This window comes from Sus scrofa, chromosome 3 (assembly GCF_054392235.1).
Source record: "Sus scrofa isolate SSC_HxYL_T2T_F1_AM1 chromosome 3, Sscrofa_HxYL_maternal_Yorkshire_Landrace_v2.0, whole genome shotgun sequence".
In the NCBI taxonomy this organism is placed as follows: Eukaryota; Metazoa; Chordata; class Mammalia; order Artiodactyla; family Suidae; genus Sus; species Sus scrofa.
The window spans coordinates 44,106,150-44,121,691 of record NC_139385.1 but is presented as its reverse complement, the minus strand read 5'-3'; the positions used below and the strand labels follow the sequence as shown (position 1 = coordinate 44,121,691).

The window sequence follows — 15,542 nt, the reverse complement described above, 5'->3', positions numbered from 1 at the left end:
GCGTGGGGCCAGAGGGCTGTGCGCCCCACCCGCTCATCCAGGAAGATGGGAGACAGTTAAATCCGCTACCATTCCATGTTGTCTCTTAAACATGGGTGTGTGACTTCTTATAATAAAAACAAAACAAAGCTCTGTGCTGGGGGCAGGAGAGAAGGAAAGAGGGAGAAAATAGACCGTCTGCTTCTGGGTCCCAGGAGAACAGAGGGGAGTTGGGGTGGGGTCTGGGCCCCAGGGGGATGGCTGGACCCACCTCCTGCCTGCGGGTCCCCAACATGTGCCCTCCTGCAGGGAGTCGAGTGCCGTCCATCGAGAACGTCCTGCAGGATGGCAGCCCTGAGCCTCGTGGCCGCGGCCAGTCCAGCGCCCCTGCTGACATCTACCTGCCAGGTAACAGCGCTCAGCGGATGGGCCTTCTGGGCCTGGGGAGGGGCCGTGCTGTGCCTCTGGAGCTGGCGCTGTTCTGTCTGCTCCTCCTCCTTCCAGAGACCCCCAGAACATAGCCAGGCTGCGTCCTGTCACCCTGCAGCCCCTGGCTCTTTGGCTCTTTCCCGCCCCGGAGCCAGTTCAGCCTTGGAAAGGTGGGAAAGGCTTCTCGTTGACGGCCAGACGGGCAGGTCCAGTCCCACTGGCACCGCTGTCATCCTTCCTCCGTGGGCCGGGGGCTGCTCAGCAGCAGGACCTCTGCCCCCGGGCTGACAGGCTCTCTGGTCCTGGGTGAAGCAGCAGGTCCGGGCCAGGGCACGGGACACGGGCAGGGCACCAGGTACCAGCGAGGCCTGGGGGCAGGGGCCGGGTCTTGCTTTTCCTCTCACCTCTTCCGTGGCCTCTGGGCCCTGCTCCACTGTGTCAGGATCCTCAGATTTGAGTCCTGGGCTCCAAAGGCGGGGGATGGGAGTTGGGGGCTCGCAGGCTAGTGCCTGGGCTGCTGGGACACTAGCCGAGGCCCTGGCGTCAAGGCAGCCGCTGCGTGGCCCTCAGACCTGGTCCTGCCTCATGGCGGGACGTCTCTTCTCCTTGCCCCACCTGGCCTGGGAGCCCCCACGGCCTGGTCCTCTGGCCCGGGGACGGGTGGGAGTGGGGCTGGGACCTGCTTTGGTCTGAATGGGCCTCTTGTCTGTGTGCCTCAGCGCAAGCAGCAGCCTCTGCAGACGGTGTGAGGGAGGGGGCAACACTGGCTCACTCGCCAAAGGGGCCAAGTGTGAAAGCTTGTCAGGAGCTTAGAGTAACAAAGTTCCAGTGAGTTCTTTCAGAGGACTCGGTAATTCATGATGGTGAAGACCTGCTTGGGGGCCGGGGGGCAGGAGAGGGCCTTGGTGCCCTGGAGCCACAAGTGTGTGTCCTGAACCTGCAGGGCGGCCCCTGGCCCCCTTGGGGTGACCACCTTTGGCCTCCGAGGTGCCACCCCTCACTTGTCGCCCCTCCAGTGGCACACAGAACGTTCAGGTGTCTGCAGGGCAGGGCAGGCCACGGCCCACAGGGAGGCCCCCGGTGAGACAGGACCTCTGGCTCTCTGGCACAGGCGAGTGTTCATGGCCTTTATGTCCACACGGCGGTGGAGGAGAGAGGAGAGACCACCGCGGCCAAAGGCTGGTGGCCGGGCCCCCTTGTAGCTCCTGGGCTAGGCCGCCGGCTCTGCGCACTGCGGGGCCTGGATGGGGCTGGCTCTGGATGCGGGAGCAGAGCAGGCTGTGTCCACGCCCCGCGAGCACAGGGGTGGCGGGCACGCAAAGCGCTGTGAGTCGCACACGTCGGCGCCCTCCTTCCTCCCAGATCTTCTGCTTGGTGCAGACCCCGAACCCCTCCCACTTGGGCGTGTGTTTTTAAGAACGCAGCACGCGCGGGGCTCCACTCCTGTTACCCACCGCGCGGCGGCGAAGTTAGGGACTCTGAGAGCGCCCCCGGCCCCAGTGGATGGGAAAGGGAGGGGGGCGGAAAGGCCGCGGTCGGACGCCAGCTGTCCCCGCCCCCGAGGGTGGGGCGCTTCCGGGCTCCGCCCCAACTGGCCCCGCCCCCTTCCCCGCGAGGTCCCTGGGCCGAGTGCCTGCGCGTCAGTCTCCGCTGTGTCAGCACAGGCTTGTGTGGGCGTCTGTTTGCATCATACGCTGTCCGCTCCGCCCGCCCGGGCATCTCGCCTGCAGCGGTGCCTCTGCCCCGGGGAGCACTGTTCCCTCCGAGCGCTTTGCTAACCGAGCTTCCATCTCTCTCCTCCTCCGCGCAGCCCTGGGGCCCGGCTCCTGCTCCGGTGCTTTAGAGGAGTAAGCTGGTACGTGACGCCTTCGCACGCGGGGCGGGGGGCTCTGCACGCGGCCTTGGCGGGGAGCCCGAGAGAGGACCCCGTTGCCCTCCTCTCCTGCCCCGCCAGGGGTCCTTCCCGTCCGGGGGCTTCTGCCCGTCTGGGGTCTTCCACATCTGTGTCTTCTCCGGGCCCGGGCTTCTGAGTCCAGGGGCCTGCCTCTGGCTTCCCGAGCCGGAGGCCTTCCCGTCTGGACCCGGTGGCCCGGGCAGGCCGCGGCTGACGTCCGACTTGTCCCCCCACCCGCCGGGGAACCTCCCGGCGCACTCTGAGGGCGGCCGGTGCGGGGCCCCGTGAGATTGTCTTGCCCCCTCCAAGGAGGCGCCTTCTCCCCGGGCGGCTGTACAGAAGGCAGATCCCCAGGGTGCCCCCACAACAGGCAGGCGCCTGCGGACCCCCGCCCTGCTGGGACGCAGGGGGGTGGAGGACCTGGGGGTGGAGGTTTCCGGTGTCCTGTCCGCTGCCCGAGCCAGGCCCGCGTCTGCCCTCCCTGCGACCCGCTCTGTCCGTTCCCGTCTTCCTTCAACGCTTCTCGGACTGGTCTGACCCCCTGTTGAAATAGGACCTGACACATGCATGCAGGTGGCCCCAGCCTCATGGTGGTGTCACTTAGTAAAGATCCTGGAGGTAGGAAGCGGGTCACACGCAGCCGCCCAGGGCGCTGTTCCCCTGGCAGAGCTGGCTTCCCACGTGCAGCCACAGCCTCTAAGAAAGCAGTCCCTTCCCCAAGTCACTGAGGGTCTGTCCCAGGCCGCGAGGGCTCCTTTGTTCGCCATTTGAAGCCGCCCCAGAGCCCGGGTCAGCGGGCCCTGTGAGCTGTGCTGTTCCTGTCGCACAAGCACTCCGGGGGCCTGAGCCCCTCGCAGGGTCCTGGAAGCAGCTGGGGGGCGGGGACAGCAGAGGCCCCTGAGCCAGGCCAGCTGGGGCTGCGCTGGGCCCTGCTGGGCACTCAGACCCCACTGTTCCCTCCACCTGGGTCAGCTGAGCCCCAGCCGAGCCCAGCGGGAAGGCACTGCGGGACAGCGGCCCCCAAGAGCCGGGGAAGCACAGAGAGGGCCGGGTGGGGGACCCAGGGTGGCTGCCCCAGGCACCCCATTGTCTTCTGATGCAGGGCTGCGGCTCTTTGCTGCGACAGACAGCCCCCCGGGGCCCTCTGGGTCCCCAGCCACGGACACAGGGTCAGCCGGAGAGAAGCCCGAGCCCAGCGGGTCAGGGGAGCGGGGTGTCAGGACAGTTCGGCCCAGCGTGACCCCCCTCCCTGTCCCCCTGCCCGCAGGATGGTCCACCTCCATGGAGACGCCCCGCAGCCTGCACACCACCGGGCCCCCCCGGCCTCCACTTGGTGGCCCCAGTCCTGACCCTGGGGCCGCCGAGCTGACCCCACTCTGAGAGCCTGGCCTGGCTCCCCGGACTTGGCCGAGGGCCGTGGACTCCAGCGCAACCCCTGGCCTCTCCAGTCTGCAAGTTCTGCGTGGTCACTGGCTGCGAGGAGCTGTGTGACCCTTGACCGAAGAGCACAGTTGACTGTCCCCTCTGACGACCCTTTTTCTACAGTCCATGTATTTGTAAATGGTACAAGATGAAGGACAGTGGCTTTCTGTCCCGGGCGCTGAGCTCTGGGTCCTTCCCAATGCCCCGGGGCCGGGCACCCGTGTGCAGCCTCACCCAGCCCCCGAGCCGTGGCGGCCGATGCCCGGGAACTGAGGGACACGCTGGAGAAGAGGAGTTCCTGGGCGGTGAGGTGCTGCCTTCACGGGGACGCGCGGGGCCCCTGGAAGGAGAGGAGGTGGGGTCTGAGTCTCAGGCCGGGAAGGAGACTGCCCCTGCCCTCCCCCTGCACAGCTTGGCGAGGCTCGGCCAGGTTTGGGTCTGGGCATGGGCGGTGTGGTGCCTGAGAGCCCTTCCCAGCGGCAGCTTTGCCCACGGCACCAGACCCTCTGGGCCGGGGCTCTGCTCGGCGAGCGGCACGCCATCACCTGCTCTGGAAGGCGCTGGTGGCTTCTCTGCTCCCTCTGCCGTAGATGGCACTGAGAATTTGCTTTGATTTGTTCCCGTCTGGGGCTCCTGTGGCGGGATGTCCCTGGGGACGAGGGCCCCATGTGAGGTGACCTCGCCTTCTCTTAAAGACAAACTTGCGGGCAACAGAAAGGCAGACAGCGTGCTTGGCCCTGGTGCCTCTGGATGAGAGCTGCCCCAGTGGGACCTTAGCCTGGCGGCGGCGGGTCTGCACTCCCCGTGCCAGCGCTTTCCTAGCAGGTGGGAAGGATGGTGCTGGGCAGCCGACCACACAGCCTGAGGCTCTGATGAGTGGGGTGCTCGGAATGGGCGCCTCCTTCTCTCTCCAGTTGAGCCTATGAACAGAGGCCACACTGCAGGCGCCCTGCCTCCCGTCCTGCCCGCCGTGTGCTCGTGGGTGCACAGATGCCACACACGCACATGACCGTCTCCCTCTCCTCACCCCTCTCCTCTCACTGGCCAACACCCCCCGCCTCTCACCATTGGTTTTGGGGCCAGTAACTGAAGGGCGGGGTGCAGACTGGCCTGTCTTGGACTTAACACGTGCTACCATTTGATGTACTCTGATTGGCTAGTTTTTGTTCGTTTTTACTGTATATTTATAGTAATAAAATCATGCAGCAATATCCTATTCGCTTTTCCCTCCATGCACAGCTCCACAGGACTGGGTTGTTTCTCGGGAGGCAGGACAGCTGAGTGGCAGCTCTGACACACTCAGAGCAGCGCAAGTGCCTGCTTGTGGCTGCAGCCACTGTTCCCTCATGTGTGATGTGACATAGGACTTCCGGGAGGGCGTGAGTGCTGCTGCTTGTTATTCTTGGGGTCGGCATTATGCTGATTGTCGGGTTGGAGCAAAGGGGAGGGACCCTTGGGACTTGGCTCTGTTTCCTGAGCAGGTGGAAGAGCCCAGGCCTCCAGCTATGCAATTGCTTTGGCCGTAGCCGTCGCTAGTTCCTCTTGCCGCCGTGAACTGAGTGCCTGCTGTGCCAGCAGAAAGCAGAAGGCGCCAGGCCCCTGGGAGCCTGCGTTCTAGTCAGTGAGATGCTACGCAAGTGATTCAGGTCTAACCACATGTGATTACAGTTAGGAAGGGGGTCGGTGGCTAACGAGGTGGTGCTGATTTAGCCTGTGTTTGGGGAGGGCTTCTGTGATACGTTTCAGCTGAGCCCTAAAGGATGCCAAGGAGCTGGGCCTGGAAGAGCACCCCAGGCAGCTGGCTCAGCAAGTGCAAAGGCAGGAGTGGGTCTACTGTGTCCACGGAGTGGCTGAAGTGTCAGAGCTGGGGTGTGGGGTGCAGACACTTTGTGGGGGCCCAGTTTTGCCCTAGGAGCAATTGGAGGCTGCTAAGCAAGGGAGCGACTTTCTCCAGCTGTCCTCGGGGGAAATGGATTGGAGGGCAGGTTTGGCTGCCAGGACGCTGGAGCCCAGCTGGGGCCCTCTGCTCAGCCTGAGCTCCCCTGACCAGCAAGCAGCCTCTGCATGGGGAGAGGCTGGTGCCCCAGCACGCCCACTGCAGCACTGCCCGAACCACGGCCAGCCAGCAGTGCCCTCTGACTCAGGCACTCAAGGGTGGAGCCAGCCTTCCTAGCTGGCCTGGCCCTGCCCCAGGGAAGGCCTGCCAACCTCGGGGGTCCCCGGTCTGCCACGGTCTCGGTGTGGAAAAGGCCTTTCAGTCACACAGGTTTTTGCATTGGCTGCACTGGGTCTCCCACCACGGGCCCACCTCCTTTATTAATGCCTGAGGCGAGCCTTCAAACACCTTTATTTATTAATGCCTGGGTCCTTCCCTTCAAACACCTTTAGTCTCCCTAGAGTCTGGCCTCCCACTGCCAGCTGCGGCTGCCTCCCTGCTGCGGCAGCCCCAACCCTGGCAGAGGACCACGCGGGGGGAAAATGGAGCTTGGGCTACCTGATGGAGTGAGTAGCACCACAGAACCCGGGGGAGCCTGCTGCTCTGCCGCAGCTGCTGTTTCTGATGCTCCGGAGCCGTAGTGCCTGCCTTCTCCGGTACAGACGCTGGTAAGTGACTCAGGCCCTCGTCCCCAGAAGCTGCACGGTTTTCTGCGCGGACACTGGGTAGGAGAGGTGGAATTCGAGGGTAGGATCCTGGCTCTCACAAACTGCTGGGTGCCCTCAGGCAAGTCCCGTTCATCTGAGCCCCAGGTTCCTAAAGGGGGGAGTACCTGGCCTATATGGCCCCTGACACGGGTATTTGGGCGCTGCGCTGGGAAGCTCCCTGCCCGGAATCTAAATCACTTCTGCCCCAGCAGGCTGGATTCAGGAAGTCCCCGAGTTCCTCACCGCCCACCCCCAGTTCAGGGCTGGGCTGGACTCGGGGGGTAGCTGGACTCTGCCAGGCTGTGTTTAACCGGCAGCAGAACCATGGGCTGGCATTGTGCCTCCTGGCCGCAAGGCTCGGCTGAGCCCCCTGGGGCAGGCAGGGGGCGCCCGCACGCCCAGGGACAGGCGCCAACCCGGCCTGGAGCTGACGGTGGGAAGCCGGCGCGGCTGTGCTCCCGAAGAGGCGCGGGGGAAGGCGGAGGGCAGTATAATTGCTAGGGCTTTCCCTGCCCTCTTCTAGACGCGCAGTTTGAGTCCAGACTCCACAGGCTGCACCGCCTGCAGGTAGCGCCCCAACCCCGCAGGCGCCGCGCGTCTGGGAACCCGAATCCGAATCTGCGCTCGGCTCGTGCGGGCTCGGTTGTCGCGTTGCATCTTGGGCCTTGTGGTTTTCTAGGATCGTGGGCGGTGCCGGTTCGGGGTGCGCGGCTGTTGGGTGACAGCTGGGCGCGAACCGCCTTCCCCTTTGCGCACGCCCCTCCCGCTTCGCAACGACGCCTCTGAGCGTCGCGATGGGCTCGGCCCCGGCGCGGGTCAGCGATTGGCGGAGGAGCGGGGCCCAGGGGCGCGGCTTCCCGCGGATTGGTTGGGTGCGGCGGGGCGGGCCCGCGCATGCACTTAAGGGGCGGTGTCTGGGCGGCGGTGGGTAGTGCCAAGATGTCGACCGTGGCAGTCCCGGAGCTGAAGCAGATCAGCCGGGTGGAGGCGATGCGTCTTGGGCCGGGCTGGAGCCATTCGTGCCACGCCATGCTGTACGCTGCAAACCCCGGGCAGCTCTTCGGCCGCATCCCTATGCGCTTCTCGGTGCTGGTGAGGACGCGGGCAGGCGGGCGGGGACCGGGCGCCACTCGGACTCGCGCCCGTGACCCTGACGCTCCCTTGCAGATGCAGATGCGTTTCGACGGGCTGCTGGGCTTTCCCGGGGGCTTCGTGGACCGGCGCTTCTGGTCATTGGAGGACGGACTGAACCGGGTGCTGGGCCTGGGCCTGGGCTGCCTGCGCCTCACGGAGGCAGACTACTTAAGCTCACACCTGACCGAGGGCCCGCACCGCGTCGTGGCGCACCTGTACGCGCGGCAGCTGACGCTGGAGCAGCTGCACGCCGTGGAGATCAGCGCGGTGCACTCGCGCGACCACGGCCTGGAGGTGGGGCCGCCGCCCGGGCCCCGCCCCCCGCCCCGGGGTTTGGCTCTGGCCCCGCGGAAGGCACCGATGGGTAACACGTCCCCCTGAGGGTCCCCAGGCCGGGCTGGGAGGGTGTCGCTGTCTCCAGCTCCGGGGTGGGGAGAGGGACCACGGGTCGGGGGTGGGCTGGGAGGGGAGCCGGGGCTGGGGCTCCCTCGGGGCTGTGTTCCATCTGCCTTGCTGCCTGCCATTGCCAATCCTGGGAGTGGGGAGTGGGATCGGTGGGAGGATGGGAAGGGGCGGTGCCTGCCGGGGAGGTGCGAAACCGAAGAGCCAAAAGAGGATCTTGTAGGTCTGAGTTCAAGGGCCAAGATCTCACGGTGGGGGAGTGAAGGCTCTGTTTGTGGGTGTCATAGTCTGGAAGGATTGGGAGTGACACTTGGGTGTTTGGGATTTACCAGGTGACAGAGGGAGCATGGGGTGTGGACGAGGGGCTTCCTGCCAGTGGATGGGGCCTGGGACTTGATGTGCATGGGGTGGCCTTGAAGCTCGCTTGGGGAAGAGAGGCGCTGTGCTGCTCCAAGGGAGCTGGCTGGCTTCCGCCTCACCAGACCCCGCCGGGGTGTCCCATTGTGTCCTTGGCAACCTGGCTGTCCTTCCCCTGGCCTAGCAGCTCAGGAGCGCCCCTTGCCAGGGCCATGTCATCCACATGGGGACCTGGTCCCAAACCAGGTCTCCTCTCCATGCAGGTGCTGGGACTTGTGCGTGTCCCACTGTACACCCAGAAGGACCGAGTTGGTGGCTTTCCCAACTTCCTGAGCAACGCTTTCATCAGCACAGCCAAGTACCAGCTCCTCTTTGCCCTCAAGGTGCTCAATATGATGCCGGAGGAAAAGCTGGCTGAGGCCTTGGCTGCAGCCACGGAAAAGCAGAAGAAGGCCCTGGAGAAGCTGCTCCCATCTTCCTCCTGAGGTTGCTCCTGTGCCTTGTCTGTCACCCTCCCCTAGTTCTGTGGCTGGGCCCTCAGTTTGTGTGGGAGTCTGTCTTGCAGCCTGTTTCTGAGCCCCAGGCTCACTGCATGGGGAGTGGGCATCTGTCACCTCTGCTCACCCTGAGCAGGCACTGGGTGGTGCCCTGGGTACCTGGGCTCTCCTCTGCGTGTCTCACCAGCTGGGGGAGCCCCAGGTGTCACCTGATTGGCCACTTGGGTTAAGGGAACCCACACATGGGCCCTGGAGAAGCGGGTTTGTTCTCGCCAGTCTTGTCCTTGTGGGGGCAGCTTTGGGTTGACCGGGTTCCTGCATCCTGCTCGGCGTAGCAGGCCTGGGGGAGGGAAGCCTCAGTTTACTCTTGGAGCTGCGTGCTGTTTGCTCACCTGGCTCGCGGCCAGGTGACGGTTGGCTGTTGCTCATGATGACAGTCACTTGGTAAATAAAAGGAGTTTGGGGTTTGCTTTTTTTTAAAGCCAGCCCCGGATAGGATGTTACATGTAATTTTGTTTTCAGCTTTATCTGTGGTGCGGTTTCAAGGCAGTATCACCCGCCAGGGCCTGGTCCCTGAGGACAGACAGGGCCATGGGGTCTGCTGTAGATGGAGCTGCTGGAGGCAGGACAGTCCGGCTGCTCCTTGGCTGTCCTGTCCTGTGTTCTTTGGTCTTGGCCGTAGGCCTCAGGATGGGTGCACAAGGGTATCCCTGTCCCTACCACCCAGGGACCTGGAGGGCAGGGCCAGGCCTGAGAGCAGGCTCTGGGCACCATTCAGAGTGGAGCAGGTGTAGGCATCCCATCCAGGGGGGTGCCAGCCACCTCCGTGTCCTGTGACAGTGCCAGCTGGGGACACTCTGGGCTTTGGGCTTGGTTTTGCTGCTGAGACGGACAGTGAGAGAACCTTGTCTCCCCCCCGGCCCCAAATCCTGGTGGCACCAGGGTTGAGCCTGCTGCTCCTCCCTTCTCTGTCCCCAGCACAGGCTGAAGGTGCCGCAAGGAGATGGTCTGGCAGCACTGGCTGGATGCGCAGGATGCCAACGGCAGAGCCCCCAGGGCAGGAAGGTCAGCACGGGCCGTCTCTTCGACACTGTCCAGAAAGACGCCTCAGTGACGCTGACAGTCCCCACGGCGCCAGCCTGGCCTGGTAAGGAACTCAGTGCTCCCGGCCCTGCCCAGTGCCCCACCTTAGAGCCTCAACGGGGCGGCAGACACGCGTGGGCGAGGGCACCTTGCTCTGTAAATAAAACACCTGCACCCTGCCTGTTTTCCAGGACGTGCTTTGCTCTCCGAGTAGCTTTCTGGGACCATGGGGGCTCTGACACAGGTGGCCCTCCACACAGAGGGATAAGTGGGACATCGGGGGTCGCCCGGTTGGCCCCATGCTGAGCACGGGGTTGAGGGCCCTGGCGGGGCTTCCTCTTGGTGTGGCTGAGCAGCTGGTGCTGCAGGCTGAGTGACCAGACCCGAACCCCTCACCAGCCTATCTTAAATTTTATTTTCCAGCAAATGACATATGTTGCACAGGTGCCTGGTCCTCACCCATCTGGGCGGACCTCTGTGTGGCGCCTGCGGTGTCTGGGGACATGCTCCCCCAAGCCCTGCCTGCTCTGGGCCCTATGCCCAGGTTTGGGACCAGAGGCCCTGGTCCCGCCTCGGTGTGGGCCTCGCTGCCCTTGCTCGCACCAGTCACAGCCCCGTCCTGCCTCTGTCTGCTGGCCGCTCCTGGGGCCCGGTCCTCTGGCCCTGGCCGCTGCAGCCGCTCGTTCACTGCCCTCCTGTCCTCCGGGCTCACGGCTTCAGGGTGGATCAGTCACCCCATGTCAGATTCTGAGGAGGGAAGGGAAGGTGTGAGGGAGTGCTCACTCCGCCATGCGGCGTCCCAGCGTCCTAGGCCGACACTCACCGTCCCCCCGGCTAAGGCTCCCGCCAGTTCTCCCTCCCATTCAGCACCTGCAGCTTCTCCAGACTCTGGGTCACGGAGCACAGCACTCGCCCTGCGGCCACGAACAGACAGTTAGCGCTCTGCAAGTCCGGGGGGCTGGGGGCACGGGCAGGGGCAAGGTGTGGGCTCGGACTCACCCATCTCCCGGACGCGGTCCTCGAGGGCTCCCGCCAGCTCCGCGAGGCTCAGGGCCCGCAGGGAGGCCTGCCAGCCTCTGGGGTCTGCAGGGCGGAGGGCTGGGTGGGCCTGGGGTCTGCGTGCCCAAAGGCCCCGCCCCATCTTCCCAAGTCACCCCCTTGGTCAGCGTGTTCTCCTCCTGCCTGCAGAGGACCCTGCCCCGGGGTGGCCTAGCCCGGGGCTGCACAAGTCCCTTGAGCTCTTGGACTGGCAGCCACGGCCCGGAGGCCCCCACGAGGGACAGCACAGACACGTGTGGGCTTGGGCGCGTGAGGGGACCTGGGTGTCGGTGTGTGATGACCACGCCGAGACGAGGGGAGAACCCGGCCAGGGGACGCTGCTCTCCTTACCCGCTGTGGGGAGGGCTGGGCCCGTGGCCGCCCCGAGTGGGGGCCCGTCCTGCTGCACTCGGGCTGAAAGCTCAGCTTGACAGGCTCTGCGGGACGTGAAACCCAGCACCGGTCAGGGGAGGCCTGGCGAGGGCGGACACCTCCTCCGAGGACGAGGTGGGTTCACGCCGTGAGGCCGCGCCGAGAAGGCCCTGCACAAGGCGTGCAGGTTCTCGGGCCCCTCTGCCGCCGGGTCTGCCCTACAAGGAGGAACGGCCGGAGTGAAGTGGCGGGGCAGGGGGACCCCAGGAGGCCCTGAAAACGACCCGGAGCTTGAAGAACCTGGAGCAAAGAGGGACTCGCCTGGCTCTGGCCCACGTGGGCAGCCTGGATGCTCACTCACCGCAGCTGGTCCAGGACAAGAGCGGCGTCCCGGGCGAGGGCCCGGCTCTCTTGCAGCTGCGTGTCAACGTCCTTGCGGGCGCTGTCCTGCTCAAGGAGGCAGCTTTCCACCACGGCCCGCAGCTCCTGCTCCTGCGACACCTGGCCCCGCATGGCCTCCACCTCCTCACAGCGCTGCAGCGGGAAAGGGGGCAGGCGGGGCTGGGTGAGCAGGCAGCAGGCACAGGGACACCAGGCTACAACTGCTGGGCTGGGTGCCCCAGCCCACGTTAGGTGTCCGTCCGCCTGCCACCCTCTCCTGGCCCAAGGCGGCCTGTCTCCACCTGGAGCCTCCCCTGCTCTGGGGCCTCCCTGCGAGCTGCGCTGCCACCCGCTGCCTTCACCCTCCCTCCTCTCTGTGCATGGCTGAGCCTTCGTCTGCCACCTTCCTGCCACCTCCCTGGCCGTGTCCTCTGCACACAGCCCACTCGCCATCTCCGCGCGCACTGACCTTGTGCAGCTGGATGGCGAGCTCCTGCATCTCGGCTTCCAGCCGGTCGGCATAGGCCAGCTCCAGGGCATCACTCGGGGGGCGGGCGCTGCTGTGCCAGCGGGCGATGGCAGAGGTCATCTTCCTCTTGGGCCCAAACAAGCTGCAGCAGGAATGAGGACACAGCTCAGCACACGGAGGCTCCACAGGCTGTCCTCGAGCAAGACCAACGCCTGGGAAGAGCCCAGCTTTGATGGGAGAGAAGCCCCCAGGCCCCAGGGCAGAGTATCATGAGGCATCGTAACCCCGCCCGGCTGCCTTCATGGGACAGGGAGCTGGGGCCACCAGCCCCAGGCTGTGGACACCCATCTGCCAACTTGGGACCCTTTCAAGAGTGGGTGGGAAACACCGAGGTACCCTACGCCCGGCTACATCCGCCAGGCCAGCTCGGGGCCCCGGGGGTGGAGGAGTGCTGGGCGCAGGCAGAGCGCTGTCTCTCGGTCCGGAAGCTGCTCCCGGGCCTCCTGGTCACCCCCTCCCACTCACGTGATGCCAATTTCCTTCAGGTCGCTCTCGGTGAGGGTCAGAAAGATGCGGAGGTCCACGTCCTGCTCCTCGAACACCTGCAGGTACTTCAGACAGCCGATCTGCTCCAGCAGCGCGGCCAGGTCCTGGAGGGTGAGGAGCCAAGATGTGAGCGAGGACAGGGACACGGGGACAAGACAAGACAGGCACTGAAGGGAGAGCCGCCTTACTTCCTGCTGCTGAGCAGGTGGCCGGTTCTGAGCCCTGCTGACACCAAGTGTGCAGAAATACAGGCCAGCCCCTCCGTGTCCACCAGGGACATGGGCAGCCCGCGGGGATCGCTGGACCAGCGTCTTCACTTGAGCAGGGGCAGGTGCACTGCAGGCAGGCCTGCGGCAGCGGCTTCTCTCAGCCTCTGCTGACCCAAGGCCATTGCATTTCGCCTTCACGTTGGGGGAGTTTTTGCTGGATGCTGCCCTTTTTTGGGCTATGCCTGCTGCATATACGTTTCCAGGGCCAAGGGATCAAACTGGAGCCACTGCTGTGACCTCTGCCAGCACTGCAACAATGCAGGATCCTAAACCCGCTGTGCCATGCGGGGACTTCTTGGATGTCACGTCCCTGATGGAGGTTTCGTTCGCGCCTCTGACTGTGTCATGTCGTGTCTCCTGGTCTCCGTGGTTTCTAAGGAGACACATGGTCTTAACCTCCCGGGACCCTCTTGGCTTGTTCAGAGTCGCTGGTCTCTTCTTCCAGGCGGCTTTGTTTTCTGACACTTCGTGATACGTCCAGGGGTGGCTCTGAGTTTAACCACAGTAGAGCTTTCAGCTTACTGGATGTGCAAATGCATTTTTGGATCTAATTTGAAGATACAGCTGATTTTTTCTTCTTTGGCCACACCCACAGCACATGAAAGTTCCCAGGCCAGGGATCAAATCTGAGCCACAGGTGCAGCAATACTGGATCCTTAACCCACTCCCAGATGTGACTATTTTCAAACATTTTTTATGGCGTTCCCACATGGCTCAGCAGTTTAAAAAGCCGATGAGCAGAGTTCCCGTTGTGGCTCAACGGAAACCAATCTGACTGGTATTCATGAGGATACAGGTTCAATCCCTGGCCTCACTCATTGGGTTAAGGCTCTGGTGTTGCCTCAAGCTATGGTTTAGGTCACAGACACGGCTCTGATTCCACCCTTGGCCTGGGAACTTCCATATGCCATGGATGTGGCCCTAAAAAGAAAATAACAAAACAAAAATTTTTTCTGCTTTTCTCTTCCTCTTTCCCAGGAACACCATGACATACTTGTTACATTTGCTGGTGTCTCAAAGGCATTTTCCTTCATTCTTTGTTTCTCAGACTGTAAAGCCTCAAGCTGATCTATGTTAAGTTTTCTGACTCTTTTGTGTGGTCAAATCTGCTGTTGAATCCCTCTAGCGAAATTTTCACTTCTATTATTGTATTTGCAACTCCAGAATTTCTATTTGTTTTTTGGGTTTTTTTTCATGAGTCAACTATGCATATTTCCGTCTAGCCTTTAATTTTTTCTTTCCTTTTTTCTCTTAAGGCCATACCCGCGACATACGGAAGTTCCCAGGCTTGGGGTCAAACCAGAGTTGCAGGCCTATGCCACAGCCACACCAGATGTATGCCACAGCTTCTGGCAACACCAGATCCTTAACCCACTGAGCGAGGCCAGGGATCGAACCCGCATCATCACAGACACTATGTTGAGTTCTTAACCCATCGAGCCCACAATGGGAACTCCTTTTTTTTTTTTCCCATCTTCAAATTTTTTGGCTATACCCACAGCATGTGGAAGTTCCTGGGCCAGGGACTGAACCTGTGTCACAGCAATTACCAGAGACACTGCAATGGTGACACTGGATCTTTAACCTGCTGATCCCAAAGAAACTCCTATGTGACTTATTCTTATTTCTATCACTTTGATATTCGATTTACATGTAGGATTTTTTTTTTTAAAAAAAACTCTTGGAACATATTTTATTCTTTTTGTTTTCTGTTTTTTTACAAAGCCCATGTTGAGCACTGATCAGCAGATTCTGGAAGCCAGGGAGCTGCTCTGCTATGTGCGAAACCCCAACCCAGAGGCAGGTCTTGCAGATGGTTTAGCCAGGCTCCCACCAATGTGCGTGCATGAAGGGTGAGGGGCAGCCACCTTCACAGCCACACCCCTGTCCCAACCCCTATCCCAGGACGCAGTGGGATGCACCGTGCCAGCCATGGCAGGGGCAGGTGGGGACAGCAGGGGCCCAGCTGTCCAAGGCTCCACTGCCCTGCCCATGGTCCCACCTGGGGGGACTCCGTCAAAATCCCTCACCCCACTGGTTCCTCTGCCAAGCATGTACGCTGGATCTTGGAACATGTTCTGAGAAGCTGATTTAAGGTCTCCGGTCAGCATGTGTTTGAGGCATTGAGAGGTTAGCCGTTCGTCGTGTCTGGAAACACGGAGCACAGAGGGGCTGAGAGGAGAAAGCAGCAGAAGCACAGGCTTTGGGGGCCAGAGCTGTGCCACTTACACCTCAGGGAGCTGCTGTCTCATCCCCGAGAAGGTGCTGAGCCAGAGCAGCGGAGACGAGAAATGCAAAAATCACGGCTCTCGTTAAGTCCTAAGTGCCACTGTCTCTGCCTCACATGCATCCCGTCGCTGTTGCCTGAAAGCAGCACTGGGCAACTGGTCCTGTGCTGCTGCCTGTGCTCAGGGAGGGCGAGCCGGGCGCGGAAGCCCAGGGCAGAGGGACAGCCTTCCTGTGCACAGGGACGGGGCGCAACTGCAGCCGGCCCCTCTCACTGTCAGGAATCCGTTCAGCCCCAGGAGCTGGACGGCTCATCTGGGGGAGAAACACCCCGCTTTTCTCTCAGCAACGCCTGGCCCGTCGGAAGTACAAATAAATGCCTCCAACCACAGAAAGCAGCC

The 15,542-nt window shown here is 62.8% G+C and overlaps 3 protein-coding genes across 79 annotated transcripts in view; 2 read left to right on the top strand and 1 right to left on the bottom strand.

Annotated features, from left to right (window-relative positions):
• The window catches only part of MGRN1 (mahogunin ring finger 1), a 64,400-nt gene extending 59,465 nt beyond the window's left edge, over positions 1-4,935 (top strand). For 12 of the 21 annotated variants that reach the window (XR_014840913.1, XR_014840914.1, XR_014840917.1 and 9 more), the window contains 3 exons: positions 289-387; positions 2,219-2,263; positions 3,570-4,935. Coding sequence is in view for 18 of the 21 variants with exons in the window: in XM_085017736.1 (XP_084873862.1) it covers positions 289-387; positions 2,219-2,259 (140 nt within the window). In the remaining 3 variants the exon portion in view is untranslated. The remainder of the gene's footprint in view (positions 1-288; positions 388-2,218; positions 2,264-3,569) is intronic. The other 9 variants (XM_085017731.1, XM_085017726.1, XM_085017734.1 and 6 more) reach the window with 1 other exon arrangement.
• Positions 4,936-4,963: 28 nt separating this feature from the next.
• On the top strand, positions 4,964-15,536 carry NUDT16L1 (nudix hydrolase 16 like 1). Of its 8 annotated transcripts, XM_085017763.1 has the most exons (7): positions 4,964-5,103; positions 5,206-5,370; positions 6,113-6,328; positions 7,300-7,459; positions 7,535-7,795; positions 8,644-8,746; positions 9,736-10,019. In XM_085017763.1, exons 3-6 carry the CDS (start codon positions 6,285-6,287, stop codon positions 8,743-8,745), a joined length of 567 nt encoding a protein of 188 aa, XP_084873889.1. In that variant the 5' UTR covers positions 4,964-5,103; positions 5,206-5,370; positions 6,113-6,284; the 3' UTR covers position 8,746; positions 9,736-10,019. The 8 variants fall into 8 exon arrangements, 6 of the variants coding, with proteins under 6 accessions (XP_084873889.1, XP_084873888.1, XP_084873887.1 ...); XM_085017762.1 differs by having other exon boundaries at positions 5,206-6,328; positions 8,524-8,746; positions 9,736-15,536; XR_002342436.2 differs by lacking the exons at positions 4,964-5,103; positions 5,206-5,370; positions 6,113-6,328 and having other exon boundaries at positions 7,195-7,459; positions 7,535-7,865; positions 8,524-8,746; positions 9,741-14,606.
• The window catches only part of ANKS3 (ankyrin repeat and sterile alpha motif domain containing 3), a 39,312-nt gene continuing 34,006 nt past the window's right edge, over positions 10,237-15,542 (bottom strand). For 23 of the 50 annotated variants that reach the window (XM_085017695.1, XM_085017692.1, XM_085017698.1 and 20 more), the window contains 7 exons: positions 12,626-12,750; positions 12,101-12,242; positions 11,612-11,784; positions 11,230-11,315; positions 10,840-10,923; positions 10,664-10,754; positions 10,237-10,587 (listed from right to left, as the gene is read on the bottom strand). In XM_085017695.1, coding sequence (XP_084873821.1) covers positions 10,675-10,754; positions 10,840-10,923; positions 11,230-11,315; positions 11,612-11,784; positions 12,101-12,242; positions 12,626-12,750 — 690 coding nt within the window. In that variant the 3' untranslated portion in view covers positions 10,237-10,587; positions 10,664-10,674. Of the gene's footprint in view, positions 10,588-10,663; positions 10,755-10,839; positions 10,924-11,229; positions 11,469-11,611; positions 11,785-12,100; positions 12,243-12,625; positions 12,751-15,542 lie in introns of all 50 variants that reach the window. The other 27 variants (XR_014840896.1, XR_014840895.1, XR_014840891.1 and 24 more) reach the window with 3 other exon arrangements.

Coding starts and splice junctions, on each gene's coding strand:
- NUDT16L1 (XM_085017761.1), top strand. CDS start 7,262: ATGCACTTAAGGGGCGGTGTCTGGGCGGCGGTGGGTAGTGCCAAGATG. Junction 7,460..7,534: donor CTATGCGCTTCTCGGTGCTG/GTGAGGACGCGG, acceptor GCTCCCTTGCAG/ATGCAGATGCGTTTCGACGG. Junction 7,796..9,735: donor CGCGCGACCACGGCCTGGAG/GTGGGGCCGCCG, acceptor CTCTGTCCCCAG/CACAGGCTGAAGGTGCCGCA.